Source organism: Lissotriton vulgaris, chromosome 10 (genome assembly GCF_964263255.1).
Source record: "Lissotriton vulgaris chromosome 10, aLisVul1.2, whole genome shotgun sequence".
Taxonomy (NCBI): Eukaryota; Metazoa; Chordata; class Amphibia; order Caudata; family Salamandridae; genus Lissotriton; species Lissotriton vulgaris.
In genome coordinates this window covers 466,009,009-466,028,495 of record NC_141698.1, presented here as the reverse complement: position 1 = coordinate 466,028,495, position 19,487 = coordinate 466,009,009, and the positions used below count along the sequence as shown (strand labels likewise).

The following is a 19,487-nucleotide window of genomic DNA, read 5'->3' as shown; positions in this document are numbered from 1 at the left end:
CTTTTTGTGACTTATGTTGGCTGTGAAATGTAAATTCAGGTTATTGATATTGATAGCATTGACAAATTCGTTGGCCTGTGCTGCAGTCCCACGCCAAATAACAAAGACGTCGTCAATGTAACGCCAATACTCCGACATTGTTTAACCAATTGTATATATATATATATATATATATATATATATATATATATATATATATATATATATATATATAAACACTCAATCCCTTTCGTTACTCTTCGAAGAACACTCGGGCACAAACTCCGCTTTTTCTTTAAAGTGCATTTATTTATGCTCACTCCATGTCATGACGCGTTTCGGTCATTTTACCTGACCTTGATCTCAAAGAGCGCTTTTAAATCACTCTAGGTTGTGTCACATGATGATTCTTACGATAGACATAGACAACAGATTATGCTACATGTCATAATGTCTTTTTACTTCTCTTTTCAACTGTCATTATGTACATGTGCAAAATAGCAGTATGTATACATTTGTTTATAAAAGGCAATTAAATGTACATTTTTAGTTTTCCTTCATATTCTAACTGCATAATGCATTTAGTCCTATTGCACTGGGTTTTATACATATGTATAAAGGTTAAATGTGCTTTATTTAATATTCCTAAATATGTATGACTGAAGAATGTGAGCGGTAGATCACATGCTTTGCATAAGTTTGCGATCTAGTGTTGGGTCTGGATGTTAGCACATTGTTTTTGTTCGAAAAAGTATTTTCCAGTCACAAGGGAGGTGACTACTCCTTTCGGTGATAGTGCGCATGGGCATCGACTCCATTGTTAGATGGTTTTGTACCCCCATTAGGTTTGGACGTGAATTGCTGCGCTCTGGTTCGACACCATTCTCGGGCTCCCTTTGGAGCGCAATCCACTACCGTTGACGGTATTATTTCTCAATCGCTCATTCCTGCTTTCGCGTATTGTATCTTTTTTTTGAAAATTTAGATCATAAAGTTTCGTGCAAGGCCCTTGGGCCTAGCCGCGTCTACAGAGTTCAGGTAATGGAACGGACTCCATTCCAATTCTGCCCCGGGTGCCACTCTAAGTACCCCAGCACTGATCTACACGATGTGTGCAATTTGTGTTAATCACACGAACACACGAAGAGAACTGAAACATGAAATGTACAAGCAAGACAAACTGCGCTTCCGATCTCTACGGAGAAGATCTGGACCTAGAGATCTTCGAAGCGCAGGGAGCTGTGGCAGAGGAAGAAGAACATGTCTGCGTGTCCGAGGAAGACTCCGACATAGAGGAAGACCTCCCGCCCGGTCACGTACAGTGAGTAAGGATACTCCTCTGCCCCAAAAGGTACCCTTTAAAAAGGCTTCGTTCCTCCTCTGCCTTTCGGCCAAGGTCGGCACTGTGATAAAGTTTCGAACAACTGCCTTCAGGCTCGGCTTTCTTCGAGGACTGATACGAAAACTTCGGCACTAAAAGACAAAACAACGGATTCTTCTGCACTGAAATGAACTTTGGAACAGAAATCCTCGGCGCTAAAATCCTCTGCAACAAAATCTTCGGCACCAAAACATTCCACACCGAAAATTCTAGCCCCAAAAGAACACTGCTCCTCCTCTATCCAGAGAGGCTTGTTTGGATATTCTGCCTGCGCACACCGACCTAAAAAAAAACTTGTCATTAACCCTAAAACTGGACACCTTTATGCAAATCTGCCAGGGAAAATGAAGCCAGAATTTGAGGACTCTTCTCATATCCCTCTGAAAAGAAAGAATATGGGTAATAATACTTCTCCTCATTCTCTTTCACCTTCACATTCTCCACCTATAGATCCAAATTTACTGATAACACCCACAAGTTCCCCTCAGCACCATGACGGGGATGCACCTCAAAATAATGCTCCAGACGCATAGGTCGATTAGAACACTGACCCCATTAATGATAATGATCCAGACCTATACCCATCTAAGCCTTCTCCTCCAGATGATATTGTGGGGTTTATTGAATTGCTTAATAGAGCTGCACAGTACCATGGAGTACAACTCCATAAGGAGCCTCTTGAGGAGGATTTTTATTTGAGACACTAAGTGCATCACAAAAGACTATGCATACACTACCTATGCTCAATGGTATGTTAAAACATGTAGATGAGGTATTCAAAGATCCAGTGCAAGCTAGGATTCTCACAGCTAGGGTTGACTAAATACAAAGCTGCACCTACAGACCCATTTTACATCAAGGGTCGGCTTCTGTTAGATTCTTTGGTAGGTATCTAATGCTCGGAAACAAGCTAATTCTCAAACAGGGGACGCCCGCCTCCTGATAAAGAATCGAAATTAATGGATGCCGCAGGCAAAAAAGTAGCAGCGCAAGCAGACCATCATTGGTGCATAGCTATCGCACAAACACTCTTGGCAAGATATGACAGAGCTCATTATGATGAGGTAGAGCCACTTATACAACATCTGCCTGAGTATAAAACCAAAGCTCATGACCTCATCCAGGAAGGAAAGCTTATTTCCAACACTTCAATTAGGTGTGCTCTAGATGCAGCAGATACTGCTTCATGCGCTATTAACACTAGTGTACTCCTCAGAGCCATGCTTGGCTTAGAGTATCTGGTTTTAAGCCAGAAGTCCAATCTTAAATTTACCATTTGATAAGGAGCATTTATTTGGTTCTGCAGTGGATACTTCATTAGAAAAAAATGAAGAAAAAGACTGGAGTAGCCAAATCAATGGGAGCACGCCAACACCATCCAACCGTGGTTCATTTCCCCACTCCTTTACAGGGGAGGCTCAAAGGCCATGTCTACAGACGGATACTCTTTTTCAGATAGAGGCAGTAGTCAATGACCCTGTACAAGAGGTTATTTTCAAGGTGGATTGCGTGTAAACAATGGCAAAGAAAGAGGGAAAGGTAATACACCTGTACTTCTCCAGCCGCAAATGAACAATGACTTGTTTCTTCTTCCCCCGATCATTCAACACCTGTCTGGGAACGTCTTACTCAATTTCTCAGTCTGGAATACCATCACATCAGACAAATGGGTTTTGCAAATTATCTAATCTGGTTATTGCATGGAGCTTACCAGCAACCCTCCGAATATTCCAACACAAACTATCTCCAGAACATATACACCTACTCAAACAAGAGGTCCCATGTCTTCTGGAAAAAGAAGCCATAGAGCCCGTCCCACTACAATATCGGGACACACGCACACAGACCCCCGACACAGACCCCCGACACAGACCCCCGACACAGACCCCCGACACAGACCCCCGACACAGACCCCCGACACAGACCCCCGACACAGACCCCCGACACGCACAACATCCCTGTGTGCCATGCCCACAACACACTGCCCTGGCATACCTCAGTCACCCCTCTAGCTGGGTGCCCTATGCCAGTGGTACAGGTGCATGAGCCCTGTACCCCTACAGTACCCAGGCCCATTCCTGGGCACTGTAAGTGCAATGCTGCCATTAAGAGTTTCTGGTGCTGGGAGGTCGTCATCACGAACTCCACAGTACCATGACGCATACATTGAAGACCGAGAAGTTTGGTATCAAACTTCTCAGCACATTAAATCCACAATGATACCAGTGTGGGATTTAATGTACAATGCACAACAGAGGGCAACTTACAGTTGCCCCCTAAAACCCACAACCCATATCCTGACTGAGAGGCTGCCTAGGCTGCCACCCAGCAGACATGTTGCTGGACCCCTCTGCTCTCGTGGGCCTGCAACAATGCACATCCTGGGGCAAGGTGATAGGCCTCTGCCCCCAGGATGGGCAGGGGGAACATCAAAGGCATGCCGCCTTTGTGAGCTTCTTCAGGCCACTTGCTGTACTCAGCAACTGGCCCCCACTGGTTCTGACACCCACTCTGGCGGGAAGACAGGCGGGAAAACCTAGGTGAGGAAAGGGGGTGTGCCAAGCCCCCCCCCCCCCCCCCCCCCCCCCCCCCTCCTCAGGTGGGGAAGGCGAGGTGAAGCACAACTCCAGGCTCTCACCATCTTGAGGATGGGGAGCCCTACCCAATAAGAGACAGGCTCCTGCCCCCCCTCCCACTGAAGAGTGGCAGGATAGGGGGTGTACTCACCCCAGGGAAGGGACCCATTGGTCCCTGGCCTTCCCCTCCCTATAACGCCCCTAAATTTAGTATTTAGGGGCACCCTTGAACTTTCCTTCCTCCGATCCTGATTAGGAAACTGCAAGAAGAAAGAAGACCTGCCGTGCAGCTGCTAACAAGAGGACAACACCAAATGACAACTGACTTGGCCCTAGCCCTACAGGCCTGTCGACCCTCGAACCTGCTCCTGCTAAATCCCGGTGTCTCCTGTGGTCACCAACCTCGGAAACCCCGGAGGACCTGACTGCCTTGCTCAACAAAAGACTGGGATTCCCACGAGCAGTGGTTCTGCTTAAACAGCAACAACCCCTGGTGCCAGCCAAGCACCGCAAATCCAGCACACTCTGCACCCGCTGAGCCCTGCCCGTGTCTGAGTGGACAAAGACCACAAGGACGTCCCCCGGCAACTGTGACCACGAATCCAGCACCCAAGGACCCTCCTCGACGCTCCTGACGACACCTGCAGCCTCACAACCAGGGGCCCCTCCAACTGCAACCAGCTGAGGGTAAGATTTCCCGACACCAAAAGACACCCCTGCACCCGGTGCTCCACGGCCCCCTGTGCACAACTCCTGGGTGGCTACCTAAGCTACATCTTCCCAACTTACCTCTCGAAGTGGTGGTGGCACCTGAAGAATCTCTGTCCCCGAGCTTGCAGCCTTTGTTCGTCTTGCAGCTTTCCCATTGAAATACATTGGGCGCCCGGCGGTCCAATAGCGCCCTGCACCCAGCCACCCGAGTGCCACTGGAAGTGCAGCATCTGTTCTATTTTTTTTCCCGACTTGCCCTATGTTAGTGACCAGGAGCTCAGCTCCCACAGCCCCGTGGCCTGCCTGCTAGCAGCCACCATCCAAAGGCCCCCTGCCCGCCATAGGCTAACATTGGGCCTACTTTCTCTGCACCCGGCTGTCCCTGTGCCGCTAAGGGTGTAACAACTGTACCTACCTGACCCTGGGAGACCCCTGGGTCTTACCCCAGAACCTTAACTCTGCCAGTCGAGTACTTACCCAAAGACCGATAACTTGATTTTCTCCATAGGGTAACATTGGCTGGGTTTCACTTGGAAGTGTCGAGTTTTGAAACTTTGAAATATTCCTTAAAAATCATCCGATAAATGAAATTACTCGCGGGTTACCAGGAGAGATCCCAGTGCTGGATCTTTGTGCCCAGCACTGACCCTAAAAAGTAATTACAACAGTGATTTTCCGATAACCTGATTTTCTCCCATAGGAAAACATTGCCTGGTTTTCACCAGAAATTCTTCTAAGTGCCGTTTTTTGAAACCTACAAATATTCAAAGTGTTATTTAAAAAGAATAATACCCCAGTAGGTTGATGGCTTTTCAGGGTGCAGTTTTGCCGCTTTTTACGCTGTAACGCCGAACATACCTCCCGTTGTACAGCTGAAGTCGCCTTTGTCTTCAGCACGGGGCCTACTTCCATGCAGTGAGCTTCCCTTGTGGTTGGGCTCCAGCCGCTCAATGTACACAACAAAGGTTAGCCCCAATGATGGAAGCCGATGGGTGAGTATAAAATGCTCGGTTTATTTCGTTGTGGCTTCAGAAAACACCGGAGCATGAAAGTTCATCTGGAATGAAACCACACCAGACACGTTTCAGAAACCAAAGTTCCCTTCTTCAGTTGCATACTCAGCAGCGTTTTCTGCCTTACTTTATACAGAGGACCAGCCTCAGTGGGTGAGGCCGTTACTTCGGCCTTCTGGGCCTCGTAGTGCAGTTAAATAATACTCATGTGAATCCGCTCTGTATGCAAAGAGTTATTTTAAAAGAATAATACCCCAGTGGGTTTATGGCTTTTCAGGTCTCAGTTTTGCCGCTTTTTATGCTGTAACGCCGACCACACCTCCCGTTGTAATGCTGAAGTCGCCTTTGTCTTCAGCACTGGCACGCTTCCAGGTGAGTACAAAATGCTTTTGTGACACGTAGTTACTGGTTTACCCAGTTAAAGTTAAACAGAGCCTCAGTATCACAAAATGGATGCTGCTGCCACAGACACGAGTCTGCCCTCTTGCTGCTGGACGAAACTCCGGCAGGGGAGGCTTGGACAATAGGTCTCCTGTCCAGGGAGGTGCTGGCACCTCCCCAGACAGTATTTAGTGTATTGAGGCAGGGTGGGCTGCATTCAGTGAATGCTTTTCAGACACTGCCTGGGGCACACAAGGTGCTCCATGCATTTCCCAGTACAAAAAGGTTGCTGGGGCACTCAGCCCCAGCTCTGGCGCGAAACTGGACAAAGGGGAAGTGGTGTAACCACCCCCTCCCCAGGTCCACCCATAGGAGGGACCTTAAGTTAATCCAACCCATAAACTTGCTATAAGTATAGAACCCCAGTCCCTAGGACTTTAGATTACCCTGGACGAAACTCTGCAACATATATCCTGGACCTTTGACATTCCATTTCGACTGGAAGACGGAAGAAATCTCCCTTGTGGTCAAGGAGTGACCACCCTGTTCAAACAGGCACCAAGAGCATCTTTGCCGGTCTGCATTTTTGAGGCTCCCGCCGGACCCTGAAGAATCTGCGACACTGGACATGGACTTCCTCTGACTCAGACCTTCGCTCCCAGCAAAGCTGAGACCCGTGGCGGACACGAGAGAGGGGGGACCGGAACTCCTGGACATCCTGCATTTTACTACCTGCATCGACTTCCCGAGGTAGCCCGAAGTTGTGCATTGGGGAGCTTGAAGCCCCAGTCCGAGCACCTTTTGCACCGAAGCTCAGAGGCCCACACTCCACGAGTGTCCCGTGGGCCCACTTTGTGCTTTTCAGCTCGACGCATCTTCGTGGTTCCTAGTCTGTTGGCTAGTGAGCCCAAAGGAAGACCACTCTTGAAAAGGAAGACCACTCTTGAAACTACTTTGCTTTCCTGGTTGCTCCAGCTTCCCTGCAAAGGAGAAGCGCCCCAGACCTTGCTGGTCTGCAGCTAAGCCAATCTCGACATCTTGCGTGGATTGCGTTTGCCAAGGCTTGTTGGGTCCAATTTGGATACCAACACCACAGTCCACTAGATCCTTCGTGGGACAGCTCGAATCCAGCTCCTGGTCGTCGTCGACGCCTCCTGGTCCTCGTGGCTGAAGAGACAAACTTCACCTTTTCACCTGAAATTACCCGACATCTGGTGGCATCTTTCTATCGCCGCCCTGGTCACTGGCTAGTGACCCAGACTCTGTCTCCTCAGCTTTCAAGTTAATCACATCTCCGATCCACCCTTGGATCCTCCCGGACACTTTTCTTCTGGTCGCCTGCTGCACTTCTTCGCAGCTCTCCATTGGAATCGACAACGAACCCCGACACGAAAAGACACCTATGCACCCAGCTTTGTTTGGTGAGGTAACAAGAGTACTCCGGTGCTCCCATGGGTATTGACTCTCCAAGTGTCCTAGTCTAAAAGGGTTCCATCGCAGTTCACCTCCTTATACCCTTAATCTTTAAAATTGTAACTTGTTCGTTCTCCATAGAAAGTCAATGGTTACCCGCGGCTGTGTTTAGACACTGCAGGCGTCTCCCGTGGGCCTGCTACATCCTAACCTTTGGTTGTTCCTAGAAGCTCCAGTGAATCCCCAGGTCCTAGGCCTGCTTTCTATTCCTCAGGTGGTTCTTATACCACTATTATTTTAGTATACGGGAAACATCACTTACAACGCATTTATTACAACGCACTACCATTACAACGCAACCATTACAACGCAAACCATTACAACGCATTGCGCTGGGGGGCGCTCTAGGATAGGGAATATATTTAATTTACTATCCAACACCTTCCCTACTATCCACGGGGACTGGAGTTGGAATAGTAAATTAAATAAATCACTATCCAGCGCTTAAAAGCACTATGCGTTGTAGTGGTATGCGATGTAAAAACCGCGTTGTAACAGCAGGCGTTGTAATAGCCTGCGTTGTAACGACACCAATCCTAGTATACAGTTTGTGAGGCCCCTAGGGCAAAACGTATGCTAATTAAGCTCTTTGTATTGTACTTTTACCTCTGACCTCATAAATAGTCCAGAGGGGTTGTGTTTAGAATAAATACATATATATTTGATATATGCCTTGTGTGGTGTGCTTTCATTTGGTAATCAAGAAATTATTAATGGTAAAACAACTTGCTTAATTCGCCTTCAGGTCTTAGCCTGAAGGCTGCTCTCCACTGCTACCCCTAGGATAGCTTTCTATAAGGTTGACTTTATAATCTACCATCAATAAGGGTCGATTAGATTGGTGCAAGGTGCCCACTAGAACAGTGGACATCCTATACCAGGCCATCTTCTCACAAGAGAGACTGGAGAGGAGAGAGACTGGAGAGGAGAGAGACTGGAGAGGAGAGAGGCTAGAGGGGAGAGAGGCTAGAGGGGAGAGAGGCTAGAGGGGAGGGAGGGAGACTAAAGGGGAGAGAGGGAGGGAGACTGGGGAGAGAGTGAGAGAGAAATACCTTCCATGTGCTTAAGTATCTATATATTTATTACTTTACTTCTAATTCTGCACAGCCAATGCACTACCGTATTTCTCACCCTAAACCGCTCTCAGTATATCCCATACCTCCCCAAAATAACCCTTTCTAGTATCTTCCCTCCACTACCTCTCCTTGCATCATCTTATACCTTTTTTACTATTCAGATCTCCCACACATGCCTTTCTAAACCTTTCCCTCCAACTCTTCTCACTCCACCTCATCTTTACTCATCAGAAACCACCTCCTACTGCTATGAACTCCCAAAAAACAAATTCAAGACCCTTCCCTCCACTATTGCTTTTCAATCCAAATAACAGACTAACATGTTCACCTCTCAAATTAATTTCATATTTCTCAATAAAAAATTGCCCACTAATCCTATTTTGGGTTGCAGAATAGTGTGCTACTCACTGAAAAGTGCGTCAACACCTCATGAGGGGCAGCAAGTGCTATATAAATGCAAACCTTTCCCCTCTACTATCACTCCACTAGCATTCTCAATCCAAATAACGGACTAACATATCCACTCAAATTACTTTCATATTTCCCTATACTAGTTCACCACTAATTCTCGCCAGGGGTAGTAAAGCTACATAAATGCAAGTGCATTACTTTTTCTTTCACTTCTCACTTTTCCATTCATGTTTTGTTTCCCTATCTCACTGTCTCTTACTCCTTGCTTCCCTTTTGCTTTATTTTTCTTAATCTGCATAGTGTGTAACTGCATTTGGAAGTCGCAAATTCATCACATATGGTGAGCCACTTCACCCCTTAGAGCGAAATTGTCACTTCAACTGGTACAATTGTGTCTGAAGTTGTAAAGTTCTGTGCTGTAAAAGTAAATACTGATAAGTACACATACTGTTTACTGAACTTTATTGTAAAGCTTCTGTTTAACTGATTTAATCTCTGTGCTCCTTTATACCAGCTGACCTAAAAGACTACCCCTGAGAGCAATATTGTTACCAATGTTACCTTCACTGGCATTCTTCACTGTGATGGTAACAGCATGTTATTTGTTTATACATCTCAAATCTCTTATACAGATGTTTCACGTTTTAATAAGTGGAGCTTTTCTAATACAAGTTGGACTCTGAGAATGCAAGAGATTTTCTTGGTTAACATAAGCACTTAAGATGTCACTTCTGTTTTTTTCAGCGCCTGGATTAGGGTGGAACAGTTGAAGCCTTACCATGCCCACAAGGAGGAGATGATGAAGGCTACGAAGGGTAAGCGGTTCCAGCAAGCTGTTGATGCTGTAGAGGAGTTTCTAAAGAAAGCCAAGGCCAGGGAGCTAGCCAAGGAACAGGCCAAAGAACAGGTATGCCAAACATAAGATGTGGCTTTACCACCTTTTATTTGCTTTTTCCATTTGACAGTTTCTCATATGAATAGGATTTAGTTTCAGCACCATTCCTTGCCATATAGCCCACCGCAATCCTATTTTGTTTTATTTGCAGTCGTCCACAGAAGAGAAAAAAAGACGCAATTCCAGTGAGGAGAAAACCAAGAAAATTCCATCATCCGAGAAGCGGAAGCTTGGGAGTAAAGTGAAAAAGGCCAGTGGGGCCTTGAAGAAGAAGACTATCTCCAGTGAAATGAAGAAGAAGATTCTTGCCAGGGAAATAAAAAAGAAGCTCCTTGCTAGTACTATAAAAAAGAAGGTGCTTTCCGCTGAAGGTAAGAAAAAACTTCTCACAGCTGCAGGAAAAAAGAAGATACTGGGTAAGAAAACTCTCACTGCCAGTGGCAAAAAGAAAACTGGAACCAAGAAGATTCTTACTGCAGATGGAAAGAAGATTCTCAGTAAGAAGATTCTCTCTACCAATGCTAAGAAAAAAAAACTTCTCTCTGCTGACTTAAAGAAGAAAAAAGTTCTCACTGCTGAAGGGAAGAAGAAAAAGGTTGCCATTGAAGGGAAGAAGAAAGTTCTTAATGCCAGTGGGAAGAAGAAAATTATTGCTGCTAAAGGGAAGAAGCTGCTTAGTGCTGAAGGGAAGAAGAAGATGCTCACTACTGACATTAAGAAGAAGAAAAATCTCGCTGCTCATGGGAAGAGGGTTCTTACTGGCGACGGGAAGAAAAAGATTCTCACCGCTGAAAGAAAGAAAATCCTCTCTGCTAACAGGAAGAAGATTCTGCTTTCAACCAACCGTGGTTCGAAGTCCCATCTGAAAGGATTGGAAAAGCAGGGTCCACGTAAACGTGGTCGCCCTCCCAAAGACGACCAGGTTTGTAGCCTTTAAAAGCCAACTTGATTTTCTGCTGGATCTTCTGCTAAAATATTTTCTATTTTAGGTGCTAGGGCTACCATAAATTCAAAGGGGGTCTAGCCTGCAGTAGCTATAACTATTTTGCAACATTAATCTATCATTAATTCACAGTTTTACAGGGATGGACTTAAGGGAGTGTCTAACAAGACCTGAGCAATATGAATGTAATTTCAGAGTCCCCTCCAGATTTTTTTGTCCACATTACATTGGATCAGGAACCATAATTGCAGATAGTTTCAGGGTTGAACCGTAGAAAGTTTGGGATATCTTTTTGTCGTTAAGACAGATATTTGTTTTTGTATTCTTCTATTGTGTTTGCCTAGACTTTGGCATGAAAAACACTCTGATTGTCCATGACCATTATAAGCATACAAGTGAGGATGATACCTATCACAAACTTTGGATTTTACTCATTGCTGTTCGAGGGGTGAGCAGTAATTGTACAACCTGTGGTATTTTAAGGTCTAAGGGCCTGAGTCACACCAGTCAAGGAAAAAGTTTTAAATGTATTTCTGCATGTGGAGCGATTTTCTGATTCACAAATAATCCCTCATATTCATGGAAGATTACAACAATTGTGAAGTTCCAGGCATGCACCTATCCTTAAAATGTATGCATGTGGTATTTGCACCTAGTAAAAACCTCTACATAGGGGATAACTCTCATGCAAATGTATATTTGCACATGAACGCTTTTTGTATTTTTTTTTATGTCTATGGAGGTTTTTTTCCCCTAAAGAGCAGCCAAGCACCAAACACCCTTCTTCTCCTGTCTTCCCTCCATGAAAACCTATTCCTGGCATTTACTGGAGTGAATAGGTTTTATTTCCAAGTTTGGAAACCTCTTGCAAAAGATATGTTAATATGTAGCTAAACATACATACAAGCTTGCAAGAGCTAACCTCCTTTTGTAGCTAGGTCCACACCGGGAAACTCACAAATGCCCTTTTTTTCCGCAATTGTGGAATTTCCTTCATACTGCCAGAATTTCAATATTCATAATGCTGTGTATGTATATGATTTTTGTGCAGCCCGCATCACTGATGGTAATAATCGCAGAACATTACTGCCCATGCAAGGGAACTCGGTCTATCCTCATAGAGACTTCTAGCTGCAGATTCCTCACCTTAGAATATTTGTCAGTCTGGATCTGGTAACTTTTGGTGAGCAGTATGCTTGCGCACCGGTAGATGGTGCTCGTTTTTGTGTCAGTGGAAGTGGCGTGTGCAGTGCCTATATAGCCGCCACTCCAGCGCACTGACGTCTATTCTTTCCTTTCTGCACCAGCCAGCGCAGATCCAGGGATAGCTACCCCCAATCCCTTCTTGACTGATCCATTTGTCAAAGATTTTTCCAGACTGTCTCCTGGTGTGAAGGATGTTCACCAGAAAGGCCGGTTTTAAGCCATGCCATGCCTGTCACCATCATATGTTGGTGACAGTCTCGCACTTGGTTTGTCTTTGGTGTTTGCAGCTAGAGCATGACTCCAAGACCTGAGGATTGCTGCACCATGCATCCTAAGGTCTTTCAAGCTCCTCGCTGCCTAATGTTGACTAACTCTGCGACACTCCAGATCTCGGTCGCATTGATGGTCCTGTGATCATTTGCGAAGTTGTAACTGGGGATTGTCATCCCACTTCCCCAGACACTGGCCTGGTCTCTTTCCCCTACTACGGCTACAGGGAGGTTTGCCTCATTTGCAGTGGTGGTGGGGAGAACGGCTAGGGTCTTGGACCATATGCTACCCTCAGTGACAGTCAAGACATAAGTCTTGATGGGGGTGCTTCAGCCAGAGTTTCCCCCACTGAACCATTAGCAGGGCTCGACAAATCCGAAAAATGGTACTAGTCCTGCTGGTCTAGTACCATAGAAAATCCCCTCGACCTGACTGCAACCCACTTGACCTCCGTCTCTGAAAACGGAGCAAAAGTGACAAGATAACAAGATTTAAATGCATCTTTATTGCTCATTCCCTTTATGAGCAATAAAAATGCCTTTAAATCATGTTATCTTGTCACTTTTGCTCTGTTTTCAAAGACAGAGGACAAAAGTTAGTTTGACTTCCTACTCGCCAGAAAGGGCGAGTAGGACCTAAAAATAGCTCGTCCTCATCCATTCTCCCTCGCAAATGCGAGCGGGCGAGTGGATTTGTCGAGCCCGGATTAGTCCCTTTTAATGAAACCCTTACTGATATTCTAGCTCGGGGCCTGGTCCAAGCCATGCACAGAAGTTCCTGTGCATAGGGTGATTGCCTGCCATCATAGCCTTGCTCCAGGGTACCTCAAGTTTCTTCACGCCACCCTGGAGAGAATGATGGTTCAGGCCTCCACTTCCAAAATCAACCCTGGAACATTGCCTACCATCCCACCAGAAGGGGTATCCAAAAGGCTGGATAACTTGGGTAAGAGGATGTTCTCTTCTGCCAGCTTCTGAACTGGGATGGTGCAGTAAGATAAATAACGGTGATGGATCAAGCCCTGATCTTTGGACTGGGTAAGAGTGGTCTGTTTAATTCAGACACTCTGTTCATCACCACCCCCTTTTCTGAATCCTCTTCTGCCAGCTTGGCACTGCGGTCTGTAAACACTGCATACCTCTTGGGCTGATACTCTCATACAATCTGGAACTTGGCTGCGCAAGTCTAGTAGGAGGCCCGAATCATACTCTCCCAAGCACTTGCTGATGGGAGGGATGCAGCCTTCACCAGACCCTGTGGACTGAACATGAGACTCGCTGGGCAGAGCGATTTTTTTTTTTTTTCATCTGTGGCTTAGACGTTGGGCCTTGTTGAGAATACTGGCTTTTCAGGGAATGTCCTGGCCTCCTTCATGGGCATGCTCTTTGATAGCACCCGTCTGTTTGAAGACGCTACAAGGACAGCAGGGCTTTCGGCTAGGTCCTTGGGGCTTTCCATGACCCCTCGCGAACTCCAATCCACCTTCCACGTCACATAATGGGCTTTCAACTGCATCCATATAATCCCAGCCACCACAACCAGTAAGTTTCACAATCATTTAGTGGTCAATGATGCATTTCCTACAGGCCACATGGGACAAGTAGCCGAAGTCGGGCCAGTCCACCTTCACCCAGCAGTCAAAGCCTCCAAACCCCTTTAGTTTGCCCTCCAGCCATCATATGCGCCCAGTTGGGGCACGATATGCCATCACCGGTGCCACTGACAGTCGATAACATCCAACTGCTGAGTTGTCCAGCTTGTATAAAGGGGCTTCTCCCTCCTCTTTGTGACCACCCTCCATCCATGCCACCCAATTACGACAGGCTGACGTAGGACCACCTCTCCTTGCTTTGCCAGGAAGTGTTTTATTTTTTGGCCAACGGAGCTATAGAGAAGGTGATGGCATCAGAAGTAGGTTGTGTTTGCTATCGCCACTATTTTCTGGAGCCTTAGAAGGACATAGGCCTTTTTCGTATTCGAGACCTGCGCCTTCTCAACCTGTCCCTGAAAAAGGAGAAATTCAAGATGCTTGTGCAAGTCCTGTCTGCCCTAGACCCCAGGAGACTGGATGGTAGAGTTGGACTTACAGGTAGCATATTTCCACATTCCCATCCTGTATATTTCTACATTCCCATCCTGTCTGCCCACAGACATTTCCTGCGGTTCGTGGGTGGCCAAGAGCACTTTCAGTTTGCCATTCTCCCCTTCGGCCTTACCAGCACCCCTTGGGTGTTCACCAAAGTGATGGCGGTAGTTGCTGTGCACCTCCGGAGGTCAGGTGTTCTAATATTCCCCTTCCTTGATGATTGGCTGTTGAAGGCGTGCTCCCCACAGGTAATCTGCTGCCACCTTCAGACTATCGCAAACCACCTACACTTGCTGGGGTTTCCTATCAACATGCGAAAGGCACACCTGACCCCTCACAGATGCTCCCTTTCATCAGAGGTGTTCTGGACACAGTGCAGTTTTAAGCCTATCCTCCTCAGCGGCGGGTCCAGGATATGCAGGCTATGATACCGATGTTTCTTTTATTTAAGTGAGATGGACTCTCGGTTGTTGAGCCTCATGGCCTCCTGCATCCTTCTTGTAACACATTCCCATTGGCGCATGCAGACTCTGCAGTGGGACCTGAATTCCTAGTGGGTCCAGCATCAGTGGAGTTTCTCTGACATGGGTCAGATCTGGGAGGGACCTGGAAAAGAGCTACAGTGGTGGTTAATACCCGCAGTTGGGTCAGTGACTGACCCTTCTCCCTTCCCCCAACCAGAGCGGACTATAGTGATAGTGTTGGGTAATTTTTCAGGGGGCATCTCTAAGATACCCTCTGCATGCATTTTTTTAATTAAATCCCACACTGACATCAGTGTGGGTTTAATGTGCTGAGAAGTTTGATACCAAACACCATATACTCCTAAAGGAATTACTGCACTTACAATGTCTAAGAATTGGCTTAGACGCTGTAGGGGTACAGGGCTCATGCACCTGTATCCTCACCACGGTATAGTGCACCCAGCTAGAGTGGTGGATGAATTATGCCAGGGCAATGTGTTGTAGTCATGACAAACAGGTATGTGTGCCATGTAGACTTTTCACTTTGTTCTGTACCAAAACACGCAGCCTGCAATGGCAGTGTGTGTGTGGAAAGGTACAGGGTTTCTAAGCGTGGCACCATAAGTGCTACAGCCCTTGGAGGCCTTCCCTGGCCACAGTACCCTTAGTACCTGTGGTACTGTTTACAGGGGACTGACCTGTGGCCAAAGAGTGCCAATTAGGTTTTGTCTTAATGCAGTTTAGGGACAGAACATGGGCCTTGGGTACTTGTGGGGTAGGAACCCAGGGCACACTCAGTCAAAGTACAGCAGCAGTTTAGCAAGCAGTGCGGGCTACCATGCAAAAAGAGGGCACTTACAACCCCGCCCTTCCAACGAAAGAGGAAGAGACCAACCTTCCCTAGAAAGTCTTTGTTTTCTAAGTGGAAGAATCTGGAAAGTCCATCTGCATTGGCATGGGCAGTCCCAGGTCTGTGTTCCAATATAAAGTCCATTCCCTGTAGAGAGATGGACCACCTGGAAAGTTTAGGATGTTTCCCTTTCATCTGCATTAGCCATTTGAGAGGTCTGTCTTCAGTTTGAACTAGGAATTGAGCACCAAACAAGAATGATCTCCTTCTTCTTCAGGGACCAAACCACAGCAAAGGCCTCCCTCTCAATGGTACTCTGATGCTTCTCCCTGTGGAAATAATGCCTGATTATAAAAAGTAACCGGTTGATCTTGGCTTTCATCATTGGTCTGGGATTGGACCGCTCCTATCCCTATCTCAGAGGCATCAAGCTGCACTATGAACTGCTTGGTATAGTCTGAAGCTTTGAGAATTGGTGATAAGCACATTGCCTCTTTCAGGGTTTCAAAAGCCAGTCAAAGGTACTTGAAAAGTTATCTGCACCGAATGTATCTATCAATTCATCAGCTCTTGGGATCAGGTGAGCCTCTGTCTTGGTTACAGAGTTGAGCCCTCTATAGTCCACACAGAACCTAATTTCTCTCTTTCCACCTTGTGGGTGAAGTTTGGGGACTAGAACCACTGTGCTGGCCCTAGGGCTCGCAGATGGATCAATAACCTCTAACTCCAACATCTTGCTGACTTTAGCTCTGATGCTTTCTTTGACTTGGTCAGATTATCAATAGATGTTGTTCTTGACAGGTACTGTCCCTAGTGTCCTAGTCATGGGGACATCAGTGTGTCTGACCTGGGGGTTAAGGAAAAAAGCTTAGCATATTGTTAATAGACTTACTTGCAATAAGCCTGCTGTTGGGCAAAGAGGGTGTCTGGATAGACAACTCCATTCACTGACCCATGTTTGGGGCTGTAAGGGAGGAGGTCAGGGAGAGGTTCCCCTCTGTATCCTGATCTTCATCAGTCACCATCAGCATTGTAATGTCAGCCTTGTCAATGAAAAGCTTAAGGCAGTTCACCTTGATCACCCTTTTGCATGTCCTGCTTGTGCCCAGTTCTACCAAGTAGGTGACCTCCTTTTTCTTTTCTAAGACGGGGTAAAGGCCACTCCATTTGTCCTGGAGAGTCCTTGGTGCCACTGCTTCCAAAGCCCACTCCTTTTGCCCAGGTCGGAACTCCACCAGTGCACCCTTTTGGTCATACCAGTGCTTCTGGAGCTCCTGGCTGGCCTCGAGATTCTTGGAAGCTTTTTCCATGTACTCTACCATTTTGGACCTTAGGCCTAGTACATAGTCCACAATGTCTTGTTTGGGTTCTTGGAGAGGCTTCTCCCAACCGTCTTTTACAAGACCGAGTGATCCCCTAACAAGATGGCCAAACAAAAGTTCAAAGGGGGCAAACCCTACTACCTTCTGAGTCACCTCTCTGTAGGTGAAATTGAAGCTTAGTAAGAGGACATCCCATCTCCTTTTGAGGTTTTCAAGGATAAGGTGTAGTAAACCTGTACTGCACGCCACACACTTTCCACATATGTTTTAGGTATAGAGACATGAAGTTTGACCCTCTGTCTGAAACCACCTAATTAGGAAACTCTACCCTGGTGAAGACACCAATGAGGGCATTGGCTACTGCAGGAGCTGTAGTAGTGCTAAGGGGAATTGCTTCAGGATTCCTGGTTGTATGATTCACTACCACCAGCATGAATTTGTTTCCTGATGCTGCATTGGGAGGTTCAAGTGGACCATCTAGGTCTACACCTACCATTCCAATGGGAACCTCAACCACTGGTAGTGGAATTAAGGGGGCCTTTGGGTGTCTACCCATTGTGCTACTTGCTTGACAGACGACAGAGGAGCTGACAAACTCCTATACATTCTGACACATCTGGGGCCAGTAAAAGTGGCTAACTAGCCTTTTCCAAGTTTTGGTTTAGCCCATATGTCTAGCTAGGGAGATGTCATGAGCTACAGTTGGTAAGAACTCCATGTACTTCTGAGGCGCTGCCACTCTCCCTGGGTTGGGGTCTCTGGCCTCAGTGTACAGTAGTCCCTCCTCCCAATAGACTATGTGTGTACCACTGACATCTCCCTTCTCCTGTGCAGCAGCTTGCTGCCACAGGCTCCCAAGAGTTGGAAAGATCTGATGTCCAAGACACAGCTCTTCCCTAGTGGGTCCCCCTGGGCCTAAGAGCGCAACCTGGTTAGGGTCAAGTTGTTGTTGTTGTTGTTAATTGAGATTTATATAGCGCTTAATCACTGACCGGTCTCTTAGCGCTCCATAGCGTTCCATAGGCTCAGTTCCCTCTGGGTCTTCCAAATCCTCTCCCTGAAAAAAGGGGGACTGATTCTTTTGCTGTTCATAAGCTGGTTTCCTAGTCTCCTTACCTTTCCTCTTGGACGGTTGGGCCAATTCTTTTCAGGCTCCAACACTTCTTTTTCTCCCGGTTTTTAGGTCTCGCCTGTCGATGCGCATGCGCATCGAGCAAGCGAGACTATGGGGGCTTATCCACTCTTTATCCAACTTGCAAGGAATCGTGGCGATTCCTTGCAGTGCCCGTGACTTTTAAGCTCCATGCGCATTGAGCTTAAAAGCGCGTGCACATGCCCCCAGCCGCCTGCCTTGCCTACTCTCCCGCCCCCTCACTTCTTGATTGCACGGCCGCTAGGCCGTGCCTCCCCTACTCTCCTCCTCCTACTCTCCTCCCCTCGCCGTCTGTTCCCGCACTCCTCCCACACCCCCGCTCCGCCCCCTCCCCTGCCTGCCATGTCGCGTCGCATTTCTCCTCCCCCCTCCCCACAGCTCCCCTACTCTCCTCCTCCTACTCTCCTCCCCTCGCCATCTGTTCCCACACTCCTCCCACACCCCCGCTCCGCCCCCTCCCCTGCCTGCCATGTCGCGTCGCATTTCTCCTCCCCCCTCCCCACACCTCCCCTACTCTCCTCCTCCTACTCTCCTCCCCTCGTTCTGAGGTTCCCGATGACCAGGGTGAAAGTCGCCAGTTGAAATTGTGTCTGGGTGTGTTTCTTACTGGCTTCGGGGATGGAGAGCGTGGACATGGTTTGGGCTCAACATGTGAGAGGATCTCTGCTTTGTCTGCTTAGCAGTCCACGTATGTGCTCCCCAAGTTACCAAGCACCCATTCGTCACTGATTGTGGCGACGGCCGTGTCTGATGAAAGGAAACCCCACTAATAAGCGGTTTTGGGAGGCCACCGAGGGAATGACTGACCCACATGCTGCTGTTTCTGTAGCTTTCAACCTTTGCTTCCTCTTAGCGGGTGCCACGGATCCTGTAGTACCTGCTGAAGCGGTTCCACGCTCGGCCTTGGATTTGTAGGTGTAAACGTGTCCCAATGCCTAGGAGGAAAGAGCTATGCTCCGTTGTGACAGGTGTTATAGAGCCTCGCAGCTCTCGTGTACATGTCACAACAAAGGAGACTTACGTGGCCAAAAAGAATCTTGAATGCAGCTGAACCCTTTTTAACTTCAATAAACGGCAGAGTGACAAGTCCCATGTACTCCAGCCAATCACATGCGTTAGCTGGGCCGAGGGTCTCGCCTCTTTAGGGACCTCTGGCACGTGCCCCTCAAGAGGTTATAACCAGAGCACTGTGGACCCATTGCCAGTTCAGACCCTCCTCAGAGTCCACAATGTTCTTCAATCGGACACTTTTACAAGTTTATGCTTCGGCTTCCATCTTCTGTAGTAAGCCTATTTA

At 47.2% G+C, this 19,487-nt stretch overlaps 1 protein-coding gene across 2 annotated transcripts in view; it reads left to right on the top strand.

Annotated features, from left to right (window-relative positions):
• Nucleotides 1-19,487, top strand: part of GLYR1 (glyoxylate reductase 1 homolog) — a 526,825-nt gene that overhangs the window by 149,888 nt on the left and 357,450 nt on the right. Inside the window, exons 4-5 of one of the 2 annotated variants that reach the window (XM_086941329.1) lie at nt 9,746-9,908; nt 10,048-10,818. In XM_086941329.1, the coding sequence (XP_086797455.1) occupies nt 9,746-9,908; nt 10,048-10,818 (934 nt within the window). The remainder of the gene's footprint in view (nt 1-9,745; nt 9,909-10,047; nt 10,819-19,487) is intronic. The other variant, XM_086941330.1, reaches the window with a different exon arrangement.